This window comes from Mesoplodon densirostris, chromosome 3 (assembly GCF_025265405.1).
Source record: "Mesoplodon densirostris isolate mMesDen1 chromosome 3, mMesDen1 primary haplotype, whole genome shotgun sequence".
In the NCBI taxonomy this organism is placed as follows: Eukaryota; Metazoa; Chordata; class Mammalia; order Artiodactyla; family Ziphiidae; genus Mesoplodon; species Mesoplodon densirostris.
In genome coordinates, this window is record NC_082663.1 from 140,659,851 (window position 1) to 140,678,827 (window position 18,977).

Sequence of the window (18,977 nt, forward strand, 5' to 3'; positions counted from 1 at the left end):
GCAGTGAACCTGGGGCCAGGGTGAGCTTGAGTGAGGGGCTTCTCCTGTCTGTGTCTCAGTTTTCCCCTCTGTGAGATGAGGTGGTCACAGTACCAGGTCCCAGGGCCGGGGAGGGGGCTGGGAGAAATGATTTGCCGTTGCTATTATTACTACCATTTCCTGCTGGAAACCTCATCTTGGGGCTCTGTGAGCTGGTGAAGGGGAAGCACCAGATAGAGGGGGTCAAGCTTCACTGTGGGTCACCCCCAGGTAGGCAAGGAAGGGATTTCGGGACCAAGGAGCAAAGAAGGATTCTGGGTATACCCTCCTACCCGTCCCCCCAGATCCAGGAGCTCCAGGGAAAACCCCTATGCTGGGTGATGCCAGAGGCCCCACCAAGAGCCCCAGACCTGGCAGTGAGGGGTCCTCAGTCTTGGGGAGACAGAGTGGGACACAGCCCCTAGCCCCATGGGGTCAAGGCTGACACGAAGGAGGGATAGGATCCGAGGGGAACGGGGCAAGGGGAAAAGAGGGAAAAGAGGCTGGACCATGGGTGGGTGACGATAACACAGTTGCTGTCCATTGCCTGTGGGGGGCACAGCAGGCTGAAGGCGGTGGCATGGGGACCCATACCCCTATTAGCCAGGGTAGTGGAGTGGGGGGTAGTTGAGCGGGGAGGGGTCCTCCAGGGTGGTGTTCATCAAGGAGGTGGGAGTTGGGTCGGGAAGGAGGAAGTTCCCAGGGATGGGCAGGAAACCCCTGTCTGACCTTTGGCCTTTGCAGCTACCCATTGATTCCTGATTCCGGACCCTTCCCAGCCACTACTGGGAGGGAGGAGGGTTGGGGGCTGCCAGTGGTGCCCAACCAGCTATTTCTCTGGGTTGGTCAGGCCCACCCAGAGTCCCCTGGAGTAGGGCGGGAGGAGGACATCTCCTATCTGCATTAATGGGGAGTCATGTAGGCAGAGTGAATACATGGTTTCAATGCAGGCCTCTGGAGTTAAGTTCTGGCTGGGCCACCTACCGCTGTGAGACCTGGAACAAGTGACTTCTCCTCCTTGAGTCTCAGTTTTCTCCTGTCTAAAGTGGAGGCAACAAAGCCAGTTGTGAAACACTTGTCACAGTGCCTGGCACACAGTCAGCCTTAATAAATGGTGGCATTTTTTTAAGGTGGGGCTGGATCATGCGCAGCCTCTGATGTGAGGCTGGGGAACTGAGACACAGGCGAGGGACGCTGTCCCAGCTGCTGTTGCCCTGGGCCTGTGGGATCACCAGGGGAAAGGGGGCGTGACAGGGGTAGAGCCTGGGTGACGAGGGTCCAGTTGAGAGCTCAGGCATGGGGCAGTGCTTAAGCCAATGCCAGGAGGTGTGACAGTCTTGGTATGAACTTAAGATCTTGGCTATTTTTCACTGTATATTGAAGATGTTGCATATATGTATGTATGAACATGGTATCTGTTGTCAAGGGAAAAGAAAGGCAACCATAAACTCTTAGAAAACGAAAAAGCCACCCTAGACCTGATGTGCTACAATTTTGAGCAACTGTCACAGTGTAAGAACAAGAGTTTTCCATATACACACTGATGTCTTTTGTATCAAGCTCAAAAATAACATTCTTTTTGGCAATTTGATCTCACAACTTTGATTTGTAATGTTTCTTTCTCCAATAATTTGTTTTAAAAGCTAGATTTTTTTTTCATGGAAAAGGTAATGATGAAACTTCCTCTTTTTGCTCAACATTATGACTTTGAGATTGTTGATTCCTTTTGACCACTGTTTAGGTTTTCAGCACATACATTACCATAATAATTACCAATGGGCACTTAGACTGTTTCTAAATTTTCTGTTTCAATGAACAAAATAAGACTTGATATCAAATCTCCACAACTGAAATTGCTGGGTCCTAAAGCAATAACATTTTACATTTTGACAGCTGTTATCAATATGTCCTCCAAAGAGGTTGTTTCCATTGACACTCCTGCCAGCAGAGTCTAAAATTTCTAAAAACAGACTCTCTGAACACGTTCTGCCTCAATTCCTGGCCAGAAAATTCCAGAGGGAGGAGGTGAGCAACTGGTCTTCGAATTCACATGAGGTCAAATGCATCGAATGATGTGAGCATTTGGTTTTTCCCTGAAAACCATTTGTCATAGTCACAGGAAATTTTGTGCATGAATCTCTCTGAATTCCCTTGGAGGGTCATCATAAAACCTGACTTCGATTTTAATTATTTTTTTCTAAATTAAAAACAATCCATTTGGTTTCATTTGATTGTTTGGGCAGAGACGGGAAGACTGTCATGAGGAAGTCAGCTCTGTGTCACTCTGAAGACCGACATTGAAGTTCTCAAGGAGACACAAGGTTTTTAAAAACTCTCACAGAACTTCAGGAAGGTTCTGGAGGAAGCGATATTTCTGGCGAAGAAAAATTTCAGCAGAGTTCTGAAAACCCTCCACTTTTATGCCAACGTGTTTGGGTTTTGGTTAAATGCAAAGGAAATTAAGTTTTGGGCTTTTGGAGTTGACAGAGGAGGCAAGGAGAGCCCTTTGTGTGTGGGGGGGGAAGAGCCTGTCCTCTCTGGGCATCCGTGTTCCTTGCTGAAAAAAGGTGACCCACTTTCTTACCTGGGACTGGGCGCCAACAAGGTCAGGCTGCTGCTGTCCCCAGTGCCCTCCACCCAGCTTGTGCCAGGCTTCCCCTTTCCACCCCCCCTTCCACACACACTCCTGTTTCTGTAGCCACGGAGGGACCCCAGGGTGACCATGAATAGGGGAGGCCAGGGCAGGGACCTGGGAGAGTGTGCTGGGGACAAGGTGGAGACACAGAGGTAAAGACTCGGAGACAGGGACTTCCCTGGTGGCACAGTGGTTAAGAATCCTCCTGCCAATGCAGGGGACCTGGGTTCAAGCCCTGGTCTGGGAAGATCCCACATGCTGCAGAGCAACTAACCCCGTGAGCCACAACTACTGAAGCCCACGTACCTAGAGCTCATGCTCCACAGCAAGAGAAGCCACCGCAATGAGAAGCCCGCACACTGCAACGAAGACCCCACGCAGCCATAAATAAATAAATAAATAAAGTTAAAAAAAAAAAATACTCGGAGACAGAGGGACAGACAGAGACTTTGAGTGGTAACTGGACAGGTGGAGACAGGGAGGCACAACAGAGCAAGGGCAGGCTGGGGGCTGGCCCTGTGGGGAGGGAGGAAGGTGGGGTCTGGAAGGCAAGGCAGCTGGGGGATTCTCCGTTCTGGCTGGGAAACCAGATCTGATAGTACCCTTCCTGCTCACACACCTCTCATGGCTCCCCATTTCCCTGGAGCTGATTTTCAGGGATCTGGCAGGTATGGCCAAGGTGAAGCTAGCAGAATAAGTGAATAGTAATGATAATATTTTAGGTTCCATTTACAGCCTTGAGCCCAGCCCTTTGCGTGCATCAGCCCTGGACCCCACAGTGAGGGGTCTGAAGTCCCTGGGGCCCCAGACAAGGCAAGGCCAGTCTCAAATCCTAGCTGACTCCAGAAGGAGAAGCTGTTTCCTGCTCACTTCTGGATTTACGCCAGAGTTGCAGGGTTGGGGGGGGTGTCTCAGACCCATCTTCCCAGCCTCTCAAGTTCTGGGCCCTCAGCCAGCAGCAACCAGGTCTGCAGACTGGGTTGACCCCTGGTGGCCAGCAATGGAACAAAGCGGTTAGACTCTCATCCCTCCCCTCAGCCTCACCTCCTCCTTTGCAGAGGGGGAGGGCCCTCCAATTCCCCCCCAACCCCAAGTTGGTCCTCTCCCAGTAAAGGCCTTGATCAGGCACCACCAAGCCACCTCCAAGGTGGGTGGGGGGATAATAAGCAGGACTGGCTGAGGGGGGGATCACAGTTTCAAGTGCTGCTGTTCCCCTCCTTACAGCAGCCTCTTCAGAAATTTTTCAAAACAAATTTTAATTATTTTAAGGGTAATACATGCATATGATTTTTAAAATGCAAACTTTACAAAAAGGTATACAGAGGAACTTGAGACTGCTTCCCCCACCAATCCCCAGATCCCTGATTCCTTTTCCAGAGGCCACAGCTGTGACCAGTGTTTCCTTCAAGGATATTTGGATAAGTTTCCCCCAGTCCCGAATTTTAAAAGACGTACACAAATTATTGCTCTCCTGCTTTTTACATTAATGCGTCTCAGAGAAGATCAGCTTTGGCCTTTTTAACAGTTTTATAGTGGGAATTCCCTGGTTGTCCAGTGGTTAGGACTCTGTACTTTCACTGCTGAGGGTGCAGGTTCAATCCCTGGTCAGGCAACTAAGATATGCAAGCCGGGCAGCTTGGCCAAAAACGAAAAATAAAAAACCCCACACAAACCAGTTGTATAGCATTCCATGGTGTGGATGGACGGACGCTCATTTAAACAGTCCCCAACTGATGGACACTGAGGTTGTTTCCAATTTTTTGCCCTCCCAAGTGGTTGTACTAATGAGCAGTGCCACCAGCAGTGTGTGGGACTGCTTGCTTCCCAACAGCAGTGCCAACACAACGTGTTCACAAACTTTTAATTTGTTTTTATTTTTGTCTTTGACAAACTAAAAGGTAGAAAACGGTATCACATTTTTTTCAGTTTGCATTTCTTCTCTAGCAGTGAGATTGGGCCCCTTTTTCGTATATTTCTATGAACAGGCTGCCCATGTTCTTTGCCCATTTTCTACTGAGTTATTTTTTGAAAAATTAATGTAGAATAGATCCTTACATAATAAGGAATGTAGTTTATTCCTGGATATAAAAAAATTATCTGAAATGGATCTTTCTTTTCTTCGAAAGGATTTTCTACCTAGTTTAGATATAGGAAAGTTTCCATTAATTCTCTTGGGTTTTCTATATATAGTTATACCAACAGCAGATAATATTATTAGGTTGACTGTTTCTGAGGCATTCCTGCCAAAAATGCCAATTAATCATGAGGAAACATCACAAAAACCCAAACTCAGACACCACAAAATGACTCGCTTGGGCTTTTTAAAGAATGCCAGTGTCATGAAAGGCAAAGACAGATTGAGGAATGTTCCAGATTAATACAATGTGTAAGCCAGGATACTCTTTTGTTACAAAGGACATTATCAGAACAGTTGGCAAAATCTGATCACAGTCTGGAAATTAGAATCTAAGTGTCCATCGATAGATGAATGGATAAAGATGTTTTATATATATATATATATATATATATATATATATATATATACACACACACACAATGGAATATTACTCATAATATTTTCATAAAAAAGAAATCTTGCGGGCCTCCCTGGTGGCGCAAGTGGTTGAGAGTCCGCCTGCCGATGCAGGGGATACGGGTTCGTGCCCCGGTCTGGGAGGATCCCATATGCCGCGGAGCAGCTGGGCCCGTGAGCCATGGCCGCTGAGCCTGCGCGTCCGGAGCCTGCGCGTCCGGAGCCTGTGCTCCGCAACGGGGGAGGCCACAACAGTGAGAGGCCTGCATACCGCAAAAAAAAAAAAAAAAAAAAAAAGAAATCTTGCCATTTCAACAACATGGATGGATCTAGAGGGTATTATGTTAACTGAAATTCGTCAGGCTGAGAAAGACAAATACCATATAATCTCACTTACATGCAATTGTTGCTATTTTGATGACCTTTTCAGAATTTTTCTCATTTGATCCATTTAGTATGGCGAATTTTATTACCAGACTTCCAAATATTGTACCATCTCTGCACCTCAGGCATAAGTCACTTTGTTATGGTGTATCTTAAAAATGTGTTACTTGGTTCTCTGCTAAAATTCCATTTGGGAGCTTTGTACCCTCTTCATAGGGAGAGGGGTCTGTAGTTTTCCTATTGTGCCATTTTTGTCAGCTTTTGGTGTCAAGGATATGCTGGCTCTCACCATTGCAATCACTCATTTTACAGGCAAGGTAAACTGAGGACCAGAGAGGAGAAGTAACCCCTTCAGGTCACTCCCAGGTAAGGGCTGGACCCTAAGTCCTCACGTCTGTGGGATGAGGGCCACACTGTCCTTGTCCTTAGAGGGGACTTAAGTCCCAGCTCTGCACTATCTCACCTTGTGACCAAGTGGACCTTAATTTCCCCATCTGCAAAATAAGCACTAGATGGTCAAGGAGAGGGTCGGGTCTTCTTTCTGCACAGTTTCCGTTCAGGGCGGCTGTCGGTCGAAAGCTGAGCGTTGATGGGTGTCGACTGAGCATCTCATCCAGCGTGGGTATCTTTGTAAGTGTCCCAGCAGAGCCCCCAGTGTCTGTCCTCCTGGCCTCGAGCCCTGATCCAGCTGGGGTCTGACTCACCCTCTTGCGCGCCGCGCTGGTCGCCTGCAACCCCCGGAGGTTCCCGGGCGAGAGCGCGAGCGAGGGTTGGGCCGAGGTCGGGACCCGGAGCGGGTCCGGGGGAGTGGCACTCTGCGCTGGGGGCCCGTCTGGGCTTCCAGGGCGTAACTGCCGGGAAGGAGGGAGGGTCCCGTCAGCACCTGGACCCCCCTTCCCCAGAGACCCTCCAGCATTCTTCCGCCTTTCCTGGGAATGCCCCCTCCCCGGAGATCCCATGCTCCAGGATCCCTCATCCCTTTTCCACCCCTGGCCATTTCCAGGACCCCTCCCCATGGACTCCCAGCCTTTTCCCCAGAAGCTCCGCCTCCAGGCCCCCGGCCCCGCACTCGATACTCGATTTTTCTTGCATCCTCCACTTGCACTCCCCGCCCTCCCCGGAGCCCCCAGTATGCGCCCGACCCCAGGGACCCATGCCTCCAGAGTGCCAGCGCTAACGTGGGGGATTCCTGTCCCCAAAGAGCGCCTCCCCCGCCCCCCAGGTTCTAACTCCTGACCTTCAGGAGGACCTTGACTCTCCACAAGGCCCCGCCCACATGGGCAGGGGCATGGGCTCGCCCTCCCCCGGACCCTTCCCGCCCACCCCTCACTCACACTTGCTCGCGCAGCGCCGCCTCCCGGGCTGCGCAGGCTTCACCCTCTGCCTCCGCCGCGCTCGCGCGCCGCTGCACCGCGTCCAGCCGCTGCGCAGACTCCGTGGCCACCGCCTCCCAGCGCGCCAGGGCTTCTGCGGGCGCAGGGGGCAGGATCAGACTGGAGACCAGGCTCCTGCCCCTCGCACACCGGCTACGAATTCATAGTCTGCCAACTATTTGCGTGGTTTGTTTTATTTGAATTAAGTGTGTGTGCTGTTTGCCTGACCTTTACGTGTCATTTGCATAGCTTTTCATAGGTTTACATTACTTTTGGGAGTCTCTGCACGGCGTGTGCATATTTCGTTGTATTTGCATTGTTTTCTGACATTCGCATGACCTTTGCATATTATGCGCATTTCTTTCACAAGTTTTCACGTTCTTCTGCTTTACGTTTGCACCTGTACGTGTCATTTGCGTAGGTGGGAACCTTCTAGGCTCCTCCCACCTCTAGCCCTGCCCACCACTTTGCACCCCAACACACCTGTCAGCGCCCCGTTCTCAGCCCCCATCTGGGTCCCCTGAGCCTTGGCCTCGTCCATCTCAGTCTTCAGTGTCATCAGCTGGGTCTGAAGCCGACTCTGCGGAGTGGAGGGGAAGTGAGGGGGGAGGGGGAGGGGAGGAGTGAATTGGCCCCGCCCTTTCTAGGGGAGACTGAGACTACCCTGGTGTTCCTTGAGCTTTATTTGGACCTTTGGGGTTCTGTAGTTGCAAAACACAGAAGTGGCCTCTGAAGTCTGGGGTACCGAGTGGTGACAGGTGCCTGCCTGGAAGAAGACCTCTGTCCAGGTCAACCGGCCCCTACTCCAGGCCAGCTAGATGTAGAAAAGGTTTAGCTCTGCCGACAGGATCTGGTTCCAATCCTAGCTATATCGAGACTCGCAGACTGGGGTTTCAGACCAGCACAAGCCAATTTGGTGGTTGACAATTGGGTTTCTAGGGTATACTTAGTCACCTCTGTGAGACCGTTGCAGTAGAAGTGGAAAATGGGGTTTTTCTTTCCTACGAACAAGCCGGGAAAACAAAGGAATGAGTGAATGGCTATAGAAACAGCAAAAGCAGGACTATAAAAGTTAAGCAATCCTAGTTTCACTTTAACTGTTACTAATCTGTAGTGCATGCAACTAGAATTGTCCTACACAAAGCTAATTCCTTAATCACTCTCTGACTCTATATGAATTATATCCTGCACCTGGCATTCTTTTCTCCCACACTCCCTTGTAACACTCCCTTGTAGCTTTCTTCATTTCAGAGAGAAGGTCACCGGCGATAATCTTGGAGATGACCAGACCCAGTTATGGAGCTGCCTGATGTCAGCTGTGGCCGTTTTGAAATTTCCCAGAAGAAAGATGAATGCAAGTCCATCACTGCCTTGATCCTTATCACCTACCCCAGACTACAAGCCCTGACTATAAGACTTCTCCCTATTCCCCCAGAGAGGGGCGCACAGTTTTTTTGAGGTGCTAACCTGCTGTGTTCCCTCTTTGCCTGGCAAAGAAATAAAGCTACTCTCTATTTCCTCCAAAACTCTGTCTCTGTATTTCTATTTGGTACCAGTGTACAGAGGCCGAGATTTTGGCAACAAGACATTCTGCAAAACCACTGGCCTGGCTTCCTCAGAGAATCCTCCATCGAGAGGCAGAGACAGAATTTGAGCCCAGTGCAGGCTGCTCTTAACCTCGGCTACCCCAGGCCTTTCCCTTAGGCAGTCAGGAAAGGTGTAGGGATGAATTTTCAAAAGGCATGAATTTTCAAAAATTCATACACTGCCCAACCTCTGCTGCGCCTGGGACACAGGGGTACACAGTAGTTACTCAATAAACGTGAATGGTTGGGACTTTGAGGATGATTCTTCTGCGAGGTCCAGGGCTGGGAAGGGTTAAGGAAGAGTTTGAAGGGGGTGGCAGGAGGAAAAGGGAGGACCTGGCTGGTACCTCCCCCAAGAGGCCAACTTTAGCCTCCTAATTACAGGTGACATGAATGTCCCTCTCCCGAAATAGGGCTGCTGTACACTGGCTGGGAGGTGGGATGTTGAGTGGGTACCTAGGGGGAGGGTTAGCACAGGGCCTCCCCAGGTGGGCTTAGGGGTCTGAGGCTTCCCTAGCCTCCACCAGTGATCTGGCAAATAGCAGAGGACAGTGACACCTTCTTGGTCAGAAGGTAGACTCAAGGCTGAACTGGCATTGTAGGAGTTGGAAGGAATTACGTGTGTATTCTTATTTTGCCTCCCTCAATTGAAGAATGGCGGAAACCAAGGAACAGGGCGGCGGGGGGGAGCCCCAGGGATGTGTGTGCAACCTCTCCCCCCCTATATTCTGGATTCCCCAGCCCCCCACCCTGCCCACCTACCTGGCGGCCCTCACAGGCCCTTAGGGCCTCCTCCAGCTCCTGTCGGACACCCTCGGCCTGGTTCAGCTTCCTGGTCAGGGCCTCCTTGCGCTGGGCAGCCTCTGCCAGCCGGCGCCGAAGTTCCTCGACCTCGGGCTCCAGGTCTCCAGGCGGCGCCGTGGTGTTGGCCCCTGGCTCTGGGCAGCGAGGCCTCCGGGAGGCCGAGGCGGCCAGATTCCAGGCCAGCAGGGCTGCTCCAGCCGCCACCGCTGCGAGAAACACCGCGGCCCCGCACAGGGCGAACACTCTCCAGGCGCGCCCCGGCTCCGGCCCCGGCTCGGCCATGCCGCCGTCCACAGCTCTGGCCCCAGACGGCCACGAGCATTTAATTGGCACCTTGGGACGCCAGGGACACCCACGGTTCCGCCCTGCCTGGCGGTGGCTTCGAGTTTTTTGGGAGGGGCTGGACCCACGCCAGGGGCCAGCCCAGGCTAGTGGAGCCCAGGACAGGACTGGGGGGTCCTGGATTCCAGTCTGGCATCTGCATCCCACGTGACCCTCTGAGCCTCAGTTTCCCCCTCTGTGAAGCGGAGATGACAGTAGCTCCTGTCTCGTAGGGCTTTGTGGGAATCACTTAAGCACATCTGTGCAAAGCACCCATTTGCACAGGGGGCGCTTGGCGAGGGTCTGGGGGCATATTGTCCCCATTCTGTTCATTGAATGACCAAGCCTAGAAGACGGGAGGCTACTCGAGCAATTGAGGCCGGCCTGGCTCAGGCTGCCACACTTTTTGTGACTGGCTGTGAGGACCAGAGGGTAGACGCAAGGGTGGATCCGTCCCATCTCCCTGCCCGTTCTTCACTAGGCCACCAGGGGGCGATCTTACAACGTGAATCAGATCCAGGCGCGTTCACACCGTTCCCCAGACTTCCCTCTGAGTCAAATCCTCCTCCTCCCCCTCCGCCCTCTTTCCCCTTATCTCCTCTTGGCCCTCCTCCATTTCCACCTCCTCTTCCTCCACCCAACTCCCCCGCTTTTTCTCTTCCCCCTCTATCTCCCCGTCTTACCCTTCCCCCCTTCCTAATCCTTCCCCCTCCTCTTCCTCCCCAGCAAGGCCCCTAGCAGGTCTTTGATGTCACTGCCTGCTCTTAGCTCCCTCCTGCCCTCCTCAGCGCTCTTCAGGCCGGCGCATTCCTGCCCCAGGGCTGCCTGAGAGCCCTCTCCTCCCTCTTTGCCCCGTTAAGAGTTGCTACCAGCTCTCCCCCTGTCCACCAGTGTGTCTCCTCCTCCAGAACCCTCCCCCTTCCCCACTAACTCAGGCCCCTTTTGATCAGCTCTCTCAGCTCTGCTGTCCTTTTACCTGTGTTTGATTCCTGGCTGCCTCCCCCATCAGACTGGGTGAGCCCCTAAAAAGCAAAGCCTGCACCTGCCCTGTTCACACTGCCACCGCGTGGGCCTGGCACACAGTAGTTGTGCAGAAATGTGAGCTGAGTGAACACTATGAACTAGAATCTGTGTCCCTCCCTGACGTGCCCTGCCCCCCCGCCCCCCCAATTCCACATTAAGAAACCAGAGCCCAGAGAGGCTAAGTCTCAGGCCAGGGACACACAGCAGCCACAGGTCACTGCCAGATTCCTGCTGAAGCTGGAATCCCCCCAACAGCCAGCCAGGGAAGAGGGGCATTTTTAGGAAAGAGAGACGTTTATACCCTGGCCATTGGGTGCGAATTTAGGGGAAGAAATTGAGTAGGTCAAACCCATAATATTGGGGCAAACCTGCCCCCTCCATCAGCGAAACACAGCCCAAGTATGGTGGGGGTGGGAGGCACAGCTGTTTTGGGACTTTCCAGTAGCCCAAGCTGGGAGTTGTGGGGGAAGATGTTGAGTGGGGATGGGAAAGGACTGAGGTCATGTGAGAAAGGTTTGCTTCCCAGCAATCAAGAGAACCTGCTGGAAGCAGAGGGTTCCATTGCCTGAGCAGCTGAGAAACCCTGAGCAAGTCCAGTCACTCCTCTGGACCTCAGTTTCCTCATCTGTTAGATGGGGCTGCCGATGGGGGTGGTGGTGAAATGACTCAGTCATTGTAAAGGGACTCCATGGGTGCGCCTGCTGAGCCCCCCTGTGAGCTGGGGACACTCACAGAACTGACGGGGACCCAAGCCTCACCTTCTAGAGCAGAGGTTCTCACCAGAATTGATTCTGCCCCTCAGGGGAAACCTGGTAATGTCTAGGGGCATTTTTTTTTGTTGTCACAACCTCGGGGTAAGGTGCTATGGGCCTCTAGTGGGTGGAAGCCAGGGATGCTGCTCAACTTGCTACAGTGCACAGGGCAAGCCCCACAGCAGAGAATGGTCCAGTCCAAATGTCAAGAGTTTGGAGGCCGAGAAACCTTGCTCTAGAACTTCAGAGTGGGGAGCTGGTGCTCCGAGCAGCAGGTAGAGACTAGCTGAGGCCATGAGGCAGGAAGGAACTTGACAAATCAAAATGCAGAGAAATGGTCACAGGGGCTGGAGCAAGAGGAAGTTAGGGGCCGGGGGTGGGGTCGGAGGGGCGTCAGGGGGGCCTGTGGCAGGGATGGGGTTTGGGGGGCCCTGGGAGGGCAGCGGGAGCCATGGAGGGGGGGCCCGACCATCTGGGCTCGGGACCATGGCGAGGGTAGTGCAGAATTCTGGGAATTCTGGGCAGATGCAAGGGACCTGCCCCCACCCCCAGCCACGCACAAGTTGCCCGGACAATAGTCAGGATTCCAGGGGAACTTGGAGGAAGGAAGATAACAGAGAAGGAAGGAAGATAACAGAGGAGGAAGGAATTATGGGCCATGGGAAGATCCAAGAAAGTGGGTTGAAGGGTTTATCAGATGGTAGGCTTCAATTTTGAACACCTTCCAATTTTTGGGGGGAAGGTCCATGCCACGCAGCTTGCGGGATCTCAGTTCCCCAACCAAGGATTGAACCCGGGCCACGGCCGTGAAAGCTCAAAATCCTAACCACTAGGCCACCAGGGAACTCCCAGTAGCCTTCAGTTTTGAGAAGCAGAGAGGTTGTCTGGAGGAGGGGCCCCCAGAGCTGGGTACTGCAGGATGAATAAGAGTTTGGGGAATGGGGCTTCCCTGGTGGCACAGTGGTTGAGAGTCCGCCTGCCGATGCAGGGGACACGGGTTCGTGCCCTGGTCCAGGAGGATCCCACATGCCGCGGAGCGGCTGGGCCCGTGAGCCATGGCCGCTGAGCCTGCGTGTCCGGAGCCTGTGCTCCGCAACGGGAGAGGCCACAACAGTGAGAGGCCCGCGTACCGCAAAAAAAAAAAAAAAAAAAAGAGTTTGGGAGATGGAGGAGGAGGGGGCATTGTGACACAGGCCTGTGTGTGTCTGCAGATCCAGGTTTGATCCCAGCCCTGTACTTTCTGTGGAAAGGGATTGGGAACCAGGACAAAGTGTCCCTCATCACATCCTCGGTTTCCTCATGGGACCGCCGCCGTCAGAAGATCCCCGCGAGGAGATGAGAGCAGAACACTGCAGGCAGGCTGACGAGGGTGCAGAGTTCTTTAAGACGATCCACATGGACAAGAGGGCTGGGGAGGCAGTGGGGTGGTGACTACCAGAATCGCAGGGATTCCTGAGAACATTCTAGAGCAGGGAAAGCTGGATGTGGATGTCAATGGGTGTCCACCCTGGCCCGCAGGGCAGCCCCCAGATGCTTGGGGGTGACACAATAACACTCTAAAAACTTGAGAGTAAAGTTTTCCCCCCCAGAGGGGTGTTTATTTTTTTGGAGCCCAAAGACCCCAGAAGAAAGTGACTTTCTAGAAACCGTGTCAGCAAGAAGCAGGTGCCCCACCTTCCACCCCCATGCCCTCCTCAGCTCTAGGGCAGCCTTGGGCCAACTCTTCTACTTCTCCATGCCCAAGGTATCCCTCCAGAGCTGCCCTAGAGCTGAGGAGGGACCTGGACCCCTTAGGCTACCCCATCCCCCCTCTCCTCCCCACAACCGTGTTGCCATGTGGTCCCCTCAGAACGGGCCAGGTCAGGAAGCCTCAAAGCGGGAAGCAGAGAGGGAACCGGACCAGTCCAGGTTGTAGCCTAAAAGACGTCAAAACAGGGACTCAGAGGCAGATACAACACAGGCCCCGCACCCCCCGCAAGCCCTGCAGCGCTCCAGGACCGCCCCCCCCATCTCCTCCCTGCTCACTGGGCTTTCCCTCCCTCTCCAAGATTCTTCTCCTCGGTGCCCAGCCCTCTGCCCCGCAGGTAGGCCACCTCCCCAGACCGTGACCCATCCCAGACTCCCGTCCTTTCGCAGCTTTCTTTTCCCCCGAGCTGCCCCCTCCTTACCGGCCGGCCTTCTGGGACCTCAGATCAGCAAAGCCTCGAGGACCACGACAACGACCACAGCGAACAGGACGCTCAAGCAGCTAGAAGAGCTGTTCTCAGCTGAGGCCTCACTCCCTCTTCTGGAGTAGAGATCGGTACAACTCAGGCAGCTGCCAGGCCGGCTCCAGCAGCTGGAGGCTGCGTCCCTAAGAATCTCCATTCCTCCCCTACCAAGTCACTGGGGAGGAGAGCTGGCAGCGGCCACCCCATGGCTGTGTGACACAAGGGACAAGGCTGGGACTTAAACTTTGCCCCCTGAGCAACGGGGTTTTTCGAAGCCAAGGGGGTCGCGAGTCTTCGGGGTGGGTGAAAGGGGAGTGGCCGGGGGGGGTGCTGCGGGTCGTCTCGGACCTTAGTTGCTGCACCTCCGCCAAAGTGTCCTCCAGCTTCTGCTTCAAAATCTTGACCTCTCCTGGTGGGGGCGGGTACAGAATCAAGGGGCGCGTCAACACACTGACCACGCCCACTCACCTGGCTCCAACCCGGGACATGTCCCCGCCTCTAGCCCCGCCCTCATTCAACCCACGCTGGGAAACCTGGCGTGCTTCCCCGTCCCCTACTCCAAATGGAATCTGGCCCCATCCCTCCCTCCCGACCCCAACCCTGGGACCCTCCCTCCTTAGTCCTTTTCAATAACTGGCCCACCCCTCTGAGCCCCCTCCGTGGAACGCTGGCCTTGTGCTTTTCTCACCCTGAAGCTCTGCCACCCGTGCCTGCTCCATCTTCAGAGAATCCCTCAGGGTCACCTGCGACGCGGGGGTTGGGGTGGGGTTTGGGAAACTGGACTTCTGTCCTTGGGCCCTGGACCCTTCCTTAGGCCCTGGGATCAGAGGAGCTCGGGTCCAAACCCCCTTCAGTTTCCACTCCGACCGCCCCCTGCACCTCAGCCTCCCACCTTGAAGAGTGGCCACAACCTCCCACCCTCCCAGGGCCACCGATAAGGGTGTGATCCTCGAAATGGGAGTTTTGAGGCCCTCCCTAAGAGAATTTGGAAGCGCCCCATGCCCAAACTCTAGGAGAAGTTTCCAGATTCCCCGGGCTATTGCCCAAGAAGATTGAGAGGTCCTCCCAAAACCAGAACACAGGGGGGATTTCGGAGTCCAAGTAGAGGACCAGTGGGAGTTTCAAGGTTCCCCCATATCAGGACACAGATGAAACTTCCAAAGTCTCTCAGGATGCAGTGGAAGTATCAAGAGCCTCTCCTTTCTTTGGGACCTGGTGAGGTCCCGATCCCAACCCCTAGAGGGGGCTTCTGCTCCCTCAAGACTGGGGCCCGAGGGGAGTTTCTAGCTCCCACACACCAGTGCCCTGGAGTCTGGAGATTCCCCCATATCCTAGCAGGGATACTGAGGCCCCTGATTTGGGTGCTCTGGGGAGTTTTAAGGCCCCACCCCACGCTAGCACCCTGGAGAGAGTTTAGAGGTCTCCAAACCCTGGTGGGGACATCCAGGGGGGAGTTTTAAGGTCTACCTTGATCTCCACGTAGACCCTGTAAGAACCCCCGCCAAGTACAGGGCCCTCTCTAGGGGGTGCAGTGGCTTACCACCGTCTGGTTGCAGGTGGCGGCCTGGACCTCCATCTTGTGTAAGACTTCCTGGGCCTGGGTCAGCTGGTGCTGCATGTATCGAGTGAGGTTTTGACACTCCTGCTCTGCTTGGAGGCCATCCGTGCAGGCCTTGCTGTTGGCCCTGACAGCGAAGATGAGCAGGGGTACAAGGAGAACCACCAGCATCCCCAGTAGCAGCAGGAAGCACAGGCACCGTGGCAGCTGGCAGCAATGCCGCACCGACTCATTCAAGTGGTCAACCATGGGCACAGGGTTGTAGTGATAAAAAGTAGGTGCCCTCCAGATCTGCCCGTAGGGAGTCTGGACGGGAGTTAGGGGAGGGCGCTGGAACCTCCTCTGGGCTGGGGCTACCCCCTTATTAGCATAGGAGCTGTGCTGACCAATGACAAGTTCGAGGAGGATCCTCTGACTTGGAGATACTTGAATGGGGCATCTAAAGGCAGAGCCGAGCCCAGGCTTTCTGTTTCGGTTTCCTTTTTCTCTTTCCCAGAAAAAGAGGTGGGCTGTTTCTGCCTAATTATGGCCTCGGGACTTTCTGGGTTGGTTGCTGGCCAGTGAGATCCTGTGGGAGGGGAGCTGGGGCTACCTGCGACACCCCCATCTCAAGTCCCTGCCCTTCTACTTTATGTTTCTAAGGGTGACAACTGCAGTTACTGAGTGCCTAGTGCATGCCAGCTTTGTGTTCATCTGTACCACGACCTGAAGAGGCCGAGGGCATTTTTGGTTCCCAAGTCCCCAGCTGGGGAAACTGAGGCTGAGAGGTGACTAGTGGACTGGGGACAGGGTCTGGGTCTGACTGAAGAGGCTGGGTTTTGAATTCAGGGGTCTCCCTGGTGACCTAGCAGGGGTTCACTTAGCATCCCTGCCCCTCCCACGCCGCCAAGGGGACCATAGGGTGTCATGGAGGGTGTCAGAGGAGGGACCATAGCCTGTGGGAGCGGGGAGACGGTCTGGATGGACCCACGAGACTAAGGCTGCAGTCCCCCGATTTGGCCACCAGAGGCTGCCCCAGCCAACAAACCAGGTCCCTGTTCTAGCTCCACCCAGGAACCGGCTCCTACTTCCACAATCTGCCCCTACCACGCTTGGACTCTAAATAAACCCTCTGAACTGTAAGCGAGCAGGACCCTATGGGGCCTTCATTCCTGAGTTGTTTTTACAGATGTGAAACGCCTCCCTCACCAAATGGAAGATGTTAACTACTTGATGGCCATGAGCATGTAGCCCCCAGGCCTAGTGGTGCCTAAGGATTGATCATGTTAACCCCTGTGACACCACCCTTTTACCTCACCATCAGCCAGTCAGAGAATTGTGCATGAGCTGATCACAGACCCTGTGACCAACACCTCCCCCCAACCCCGCCACCCCCATACCTGGCCTTTAAAAATGTTTTGCTGAAACCCTCCGGGGAGTTCAGGGTTTTTCTGAACCCCGAGTTCACGAGCCACCCGCCTCCTTGCATGGCCCTGCGATAAACCTTTCTCTGCTCCGAACTCTGACGTTTTGGTTTGTTTGGCCTCACTGTGAGTAGGGCACACGGACTTGTGCTAACAGAACCTCAGTTTCCTCATCTGTAAAGTGCGGCCATAACAGGAGCAGCCTCAGCAGGAGGGGCCAGTGAGGAGTTTTGAGTAAAATGCTTTGGCATCCAGTAGGCACTCAATGGATGTGTGGACGGCTGTGTGGCTCAGGGCAGGAGAGGTGGGTAATGCAGAAACATGACCATGGAGTGAGGAGCACATTTTGAGGAAAGATAATCATGTCCATCTGGAGCACGCTGAACCCAGAGGGCCCGGGGGTCGTCTGGGGAGAGGCCTCCAAAGGGAGTTGGACCCTGGAGTGAGGTTCAAGGAAACTCAGGCCACACTGATCTCCTCTCCATGTGGCCTGGGGAGCCAGAGCTTCCTGATGGAAATCGGCTTGATTACAGGCTTCCAGTTGCCGGCTGTGACCTCTGGAAGGCAGCTGCGTGCTTTTCCTGTGGCTTCTTCAGCCGCAGCCTGACCACAGCCCAGATTCTGTTGCGTCAGCCATTTGCCGTGTTTGCAGTCAGCTGGGTCAGATGGTGCATGGGGCCAAGGCCAGGGGCCCAGGTCCCCAGTTGGACATCCCTCTGCCTAGAAGACCCCCATTAAAACCACTCAGCAGCCAAATTGACAAGGGATCAGTGATGATCTTGCTGAGGAGGCCCAGGGGGAGCTTGTGTGTCCCATGAGTAGGGTCCTCCCTTCCAGGCCAGGACTCCAAGTGCAAAGACACGACCCTTGGCAAAGCTGACTTATTGGAGCCTCACTGTGCTGGCCTTCAGACTTTAGGGTCAGCTTGGGACCACGATTTCAGGTAGAGGCCAAGATAGTGTGTGAGCAGCCCTGCCTCCCTATGGGACGCTAGGCAAGAGATTTCCTCATAGCCTCAGTTTCCATAGCTGTAAAATGGGGGTGATCATAATAGAACTTTTGGGTGCCCTCCCCCTTACATTCTGCAACCAAAGCAAGTGCCTTATTCACCTCACTCTAGTCCCAGTGCTGCAAACAGAAAGTCTGTGGGTTTTCTCTCTAAAATTCCCAATGGAAATAGTTATGCCACCGTTCTGCTGATTTTAGCTTTGTTATTTTTTAAAGAATCATTTTATTTTGGTTTGCAGAAATATAGCGAAGATAGTACAAAAACATTCCATAGACCCCACACCCCATTTTCCCTACTTTGACCCTCTTATATCTGTATGGTATATTTGTTACAATTAATGAACAAATTCTGATTGATAACATTATTATTAGCTGAAGTCCATGCATTATTCAGATCTCCTCAGTTTGTCCCTAATGTCCTTTTTATGCCCCAGGATCCTCACGGGACATTTATGTCTCTGGGCTGAGACAGTTTTTCAGACTTTCTTGGTTTTGATGAACTTGACAGTTTGGAGTCAGGTGTTCTGTAGGAGGGCCCTTGGTTGGGATTTGTCTGGTGTTTTTCTCATGGTTGGACTGGGCTTTGGAGAGAAGAACCACAGAGGGGAAGTGCCTTTCTCATTACACATGTGTCCAGGGCACGCTCCCTCAGTGTGACTTATTCCTGTGATCTTGACCTTGATCACCTGGCGGAAATGGTGTCCATCAGGTGTCTCCACCATAAAGTTACCTTCTTCCTCCCTCTCTGCGCTGTGCCCTTTGGAAGGAAGTCACTGTTTACAGCCCACACCTAAGGGATGGGGAGTTGTGCTCCACCTCCTTGAGGACAGAACATTTGTGTAAATTGTTTGGGATTCTTCTACCTGGGAGATTTGTCTCTTCTCCCTCATTTATTTATTTATTCAATCATTTATTTATATCTGTGTGGACTCGTGGATATTGATTTTACACTTGACATTATTTATTTTGTCACTCAAATTGTTCCAACTTTGGCTCTTTGTTACTTTTGACAAACTTAGTTCCACCAAAACATACTGGAACATTCCTTGTAGGCAAGTAGAAACCACATGCTCATAAGGGGTTCAGTTAAGAGAAGGCCACTATCATTCTCTGGGGCAGGCAGGGCAGAGACACTATTTTAGGAGAAGGGAGCACACACAAGGGAGATTTTTCTTTCCTTTTCTTTTTCATTTTTTGGCTGTGCCTCATGGCCTGTGGGATATTAGTTCCCAGACCAGGGATTGAACCCAGGCCCTCAGCAGTGAAAGTGCAGAGTCCTAACCACTGGACTGCCAGGGAATTCCCATAGATTTTTCTTTTTGTGGTTAATTATAAGAGAATAATGTAAGACATTAAAGAAACACATTTC

The 18,977-nt window shown here is 53.2% G+C and overlaps 2 protein-coding genes across 2 annotated transcripts; both read right to left on the reverse strand.

Annotated features, from left to right (window-relative positions):
* Positions 1-5,984: 5,984 nt before the first annotated feature.
* CCDC194 (coiled-coil domain containing 194) lies at positions 5,985-9,615 on the reverse strand. The gene is made up of 4 exons (XM_060092142.1): positions 9,292-9,615; positions 7,427-7,523; positions 6,905-7,037; positions 5,985-6,421 (listed from the first exon to the last, which is right to left on the reverse strand). The coding sequence occupies exons 1-4, from the start codon at positions 9,613-9,615 to the stop codon at positions 6,271-6,273; spliced, it is 705 nt and encodes a 234-aa protein (XP_059948125.1). The 3' UTR covers positions 5,985-6,270.
* Positions 9,616-13,251: 3,636 nt separating this feature from the next.
* BST2 (bone marrow stromal cell antigen 2) lies at positions 13,252-15,499 on the reverse strand. The gene is made up of 5 exons (XM_060092143.1): positions 15,180-15,499; positions 14,328-14,382; positions 13,988-14,048; positions 13,598-13,716; positions 13,252-13,345 (listed from the first exon to the last, which is right to left on the reverse strand). The coding sequence occupies exons 1-4, from the start codon at positions 15,444-15,446 to the stop codon at positions 13,617-13,619; spliced, it is 483 nt and encodes a 160-aa protein (XP_059948126.1). The 5' UTR covers positions 15,447-15,499; the 3' UTR covers positions 13,252-13,345; positions 13,598-13,616.
* Positions 15,500-18,977: the final 3,478 nt, after the last annotated feature.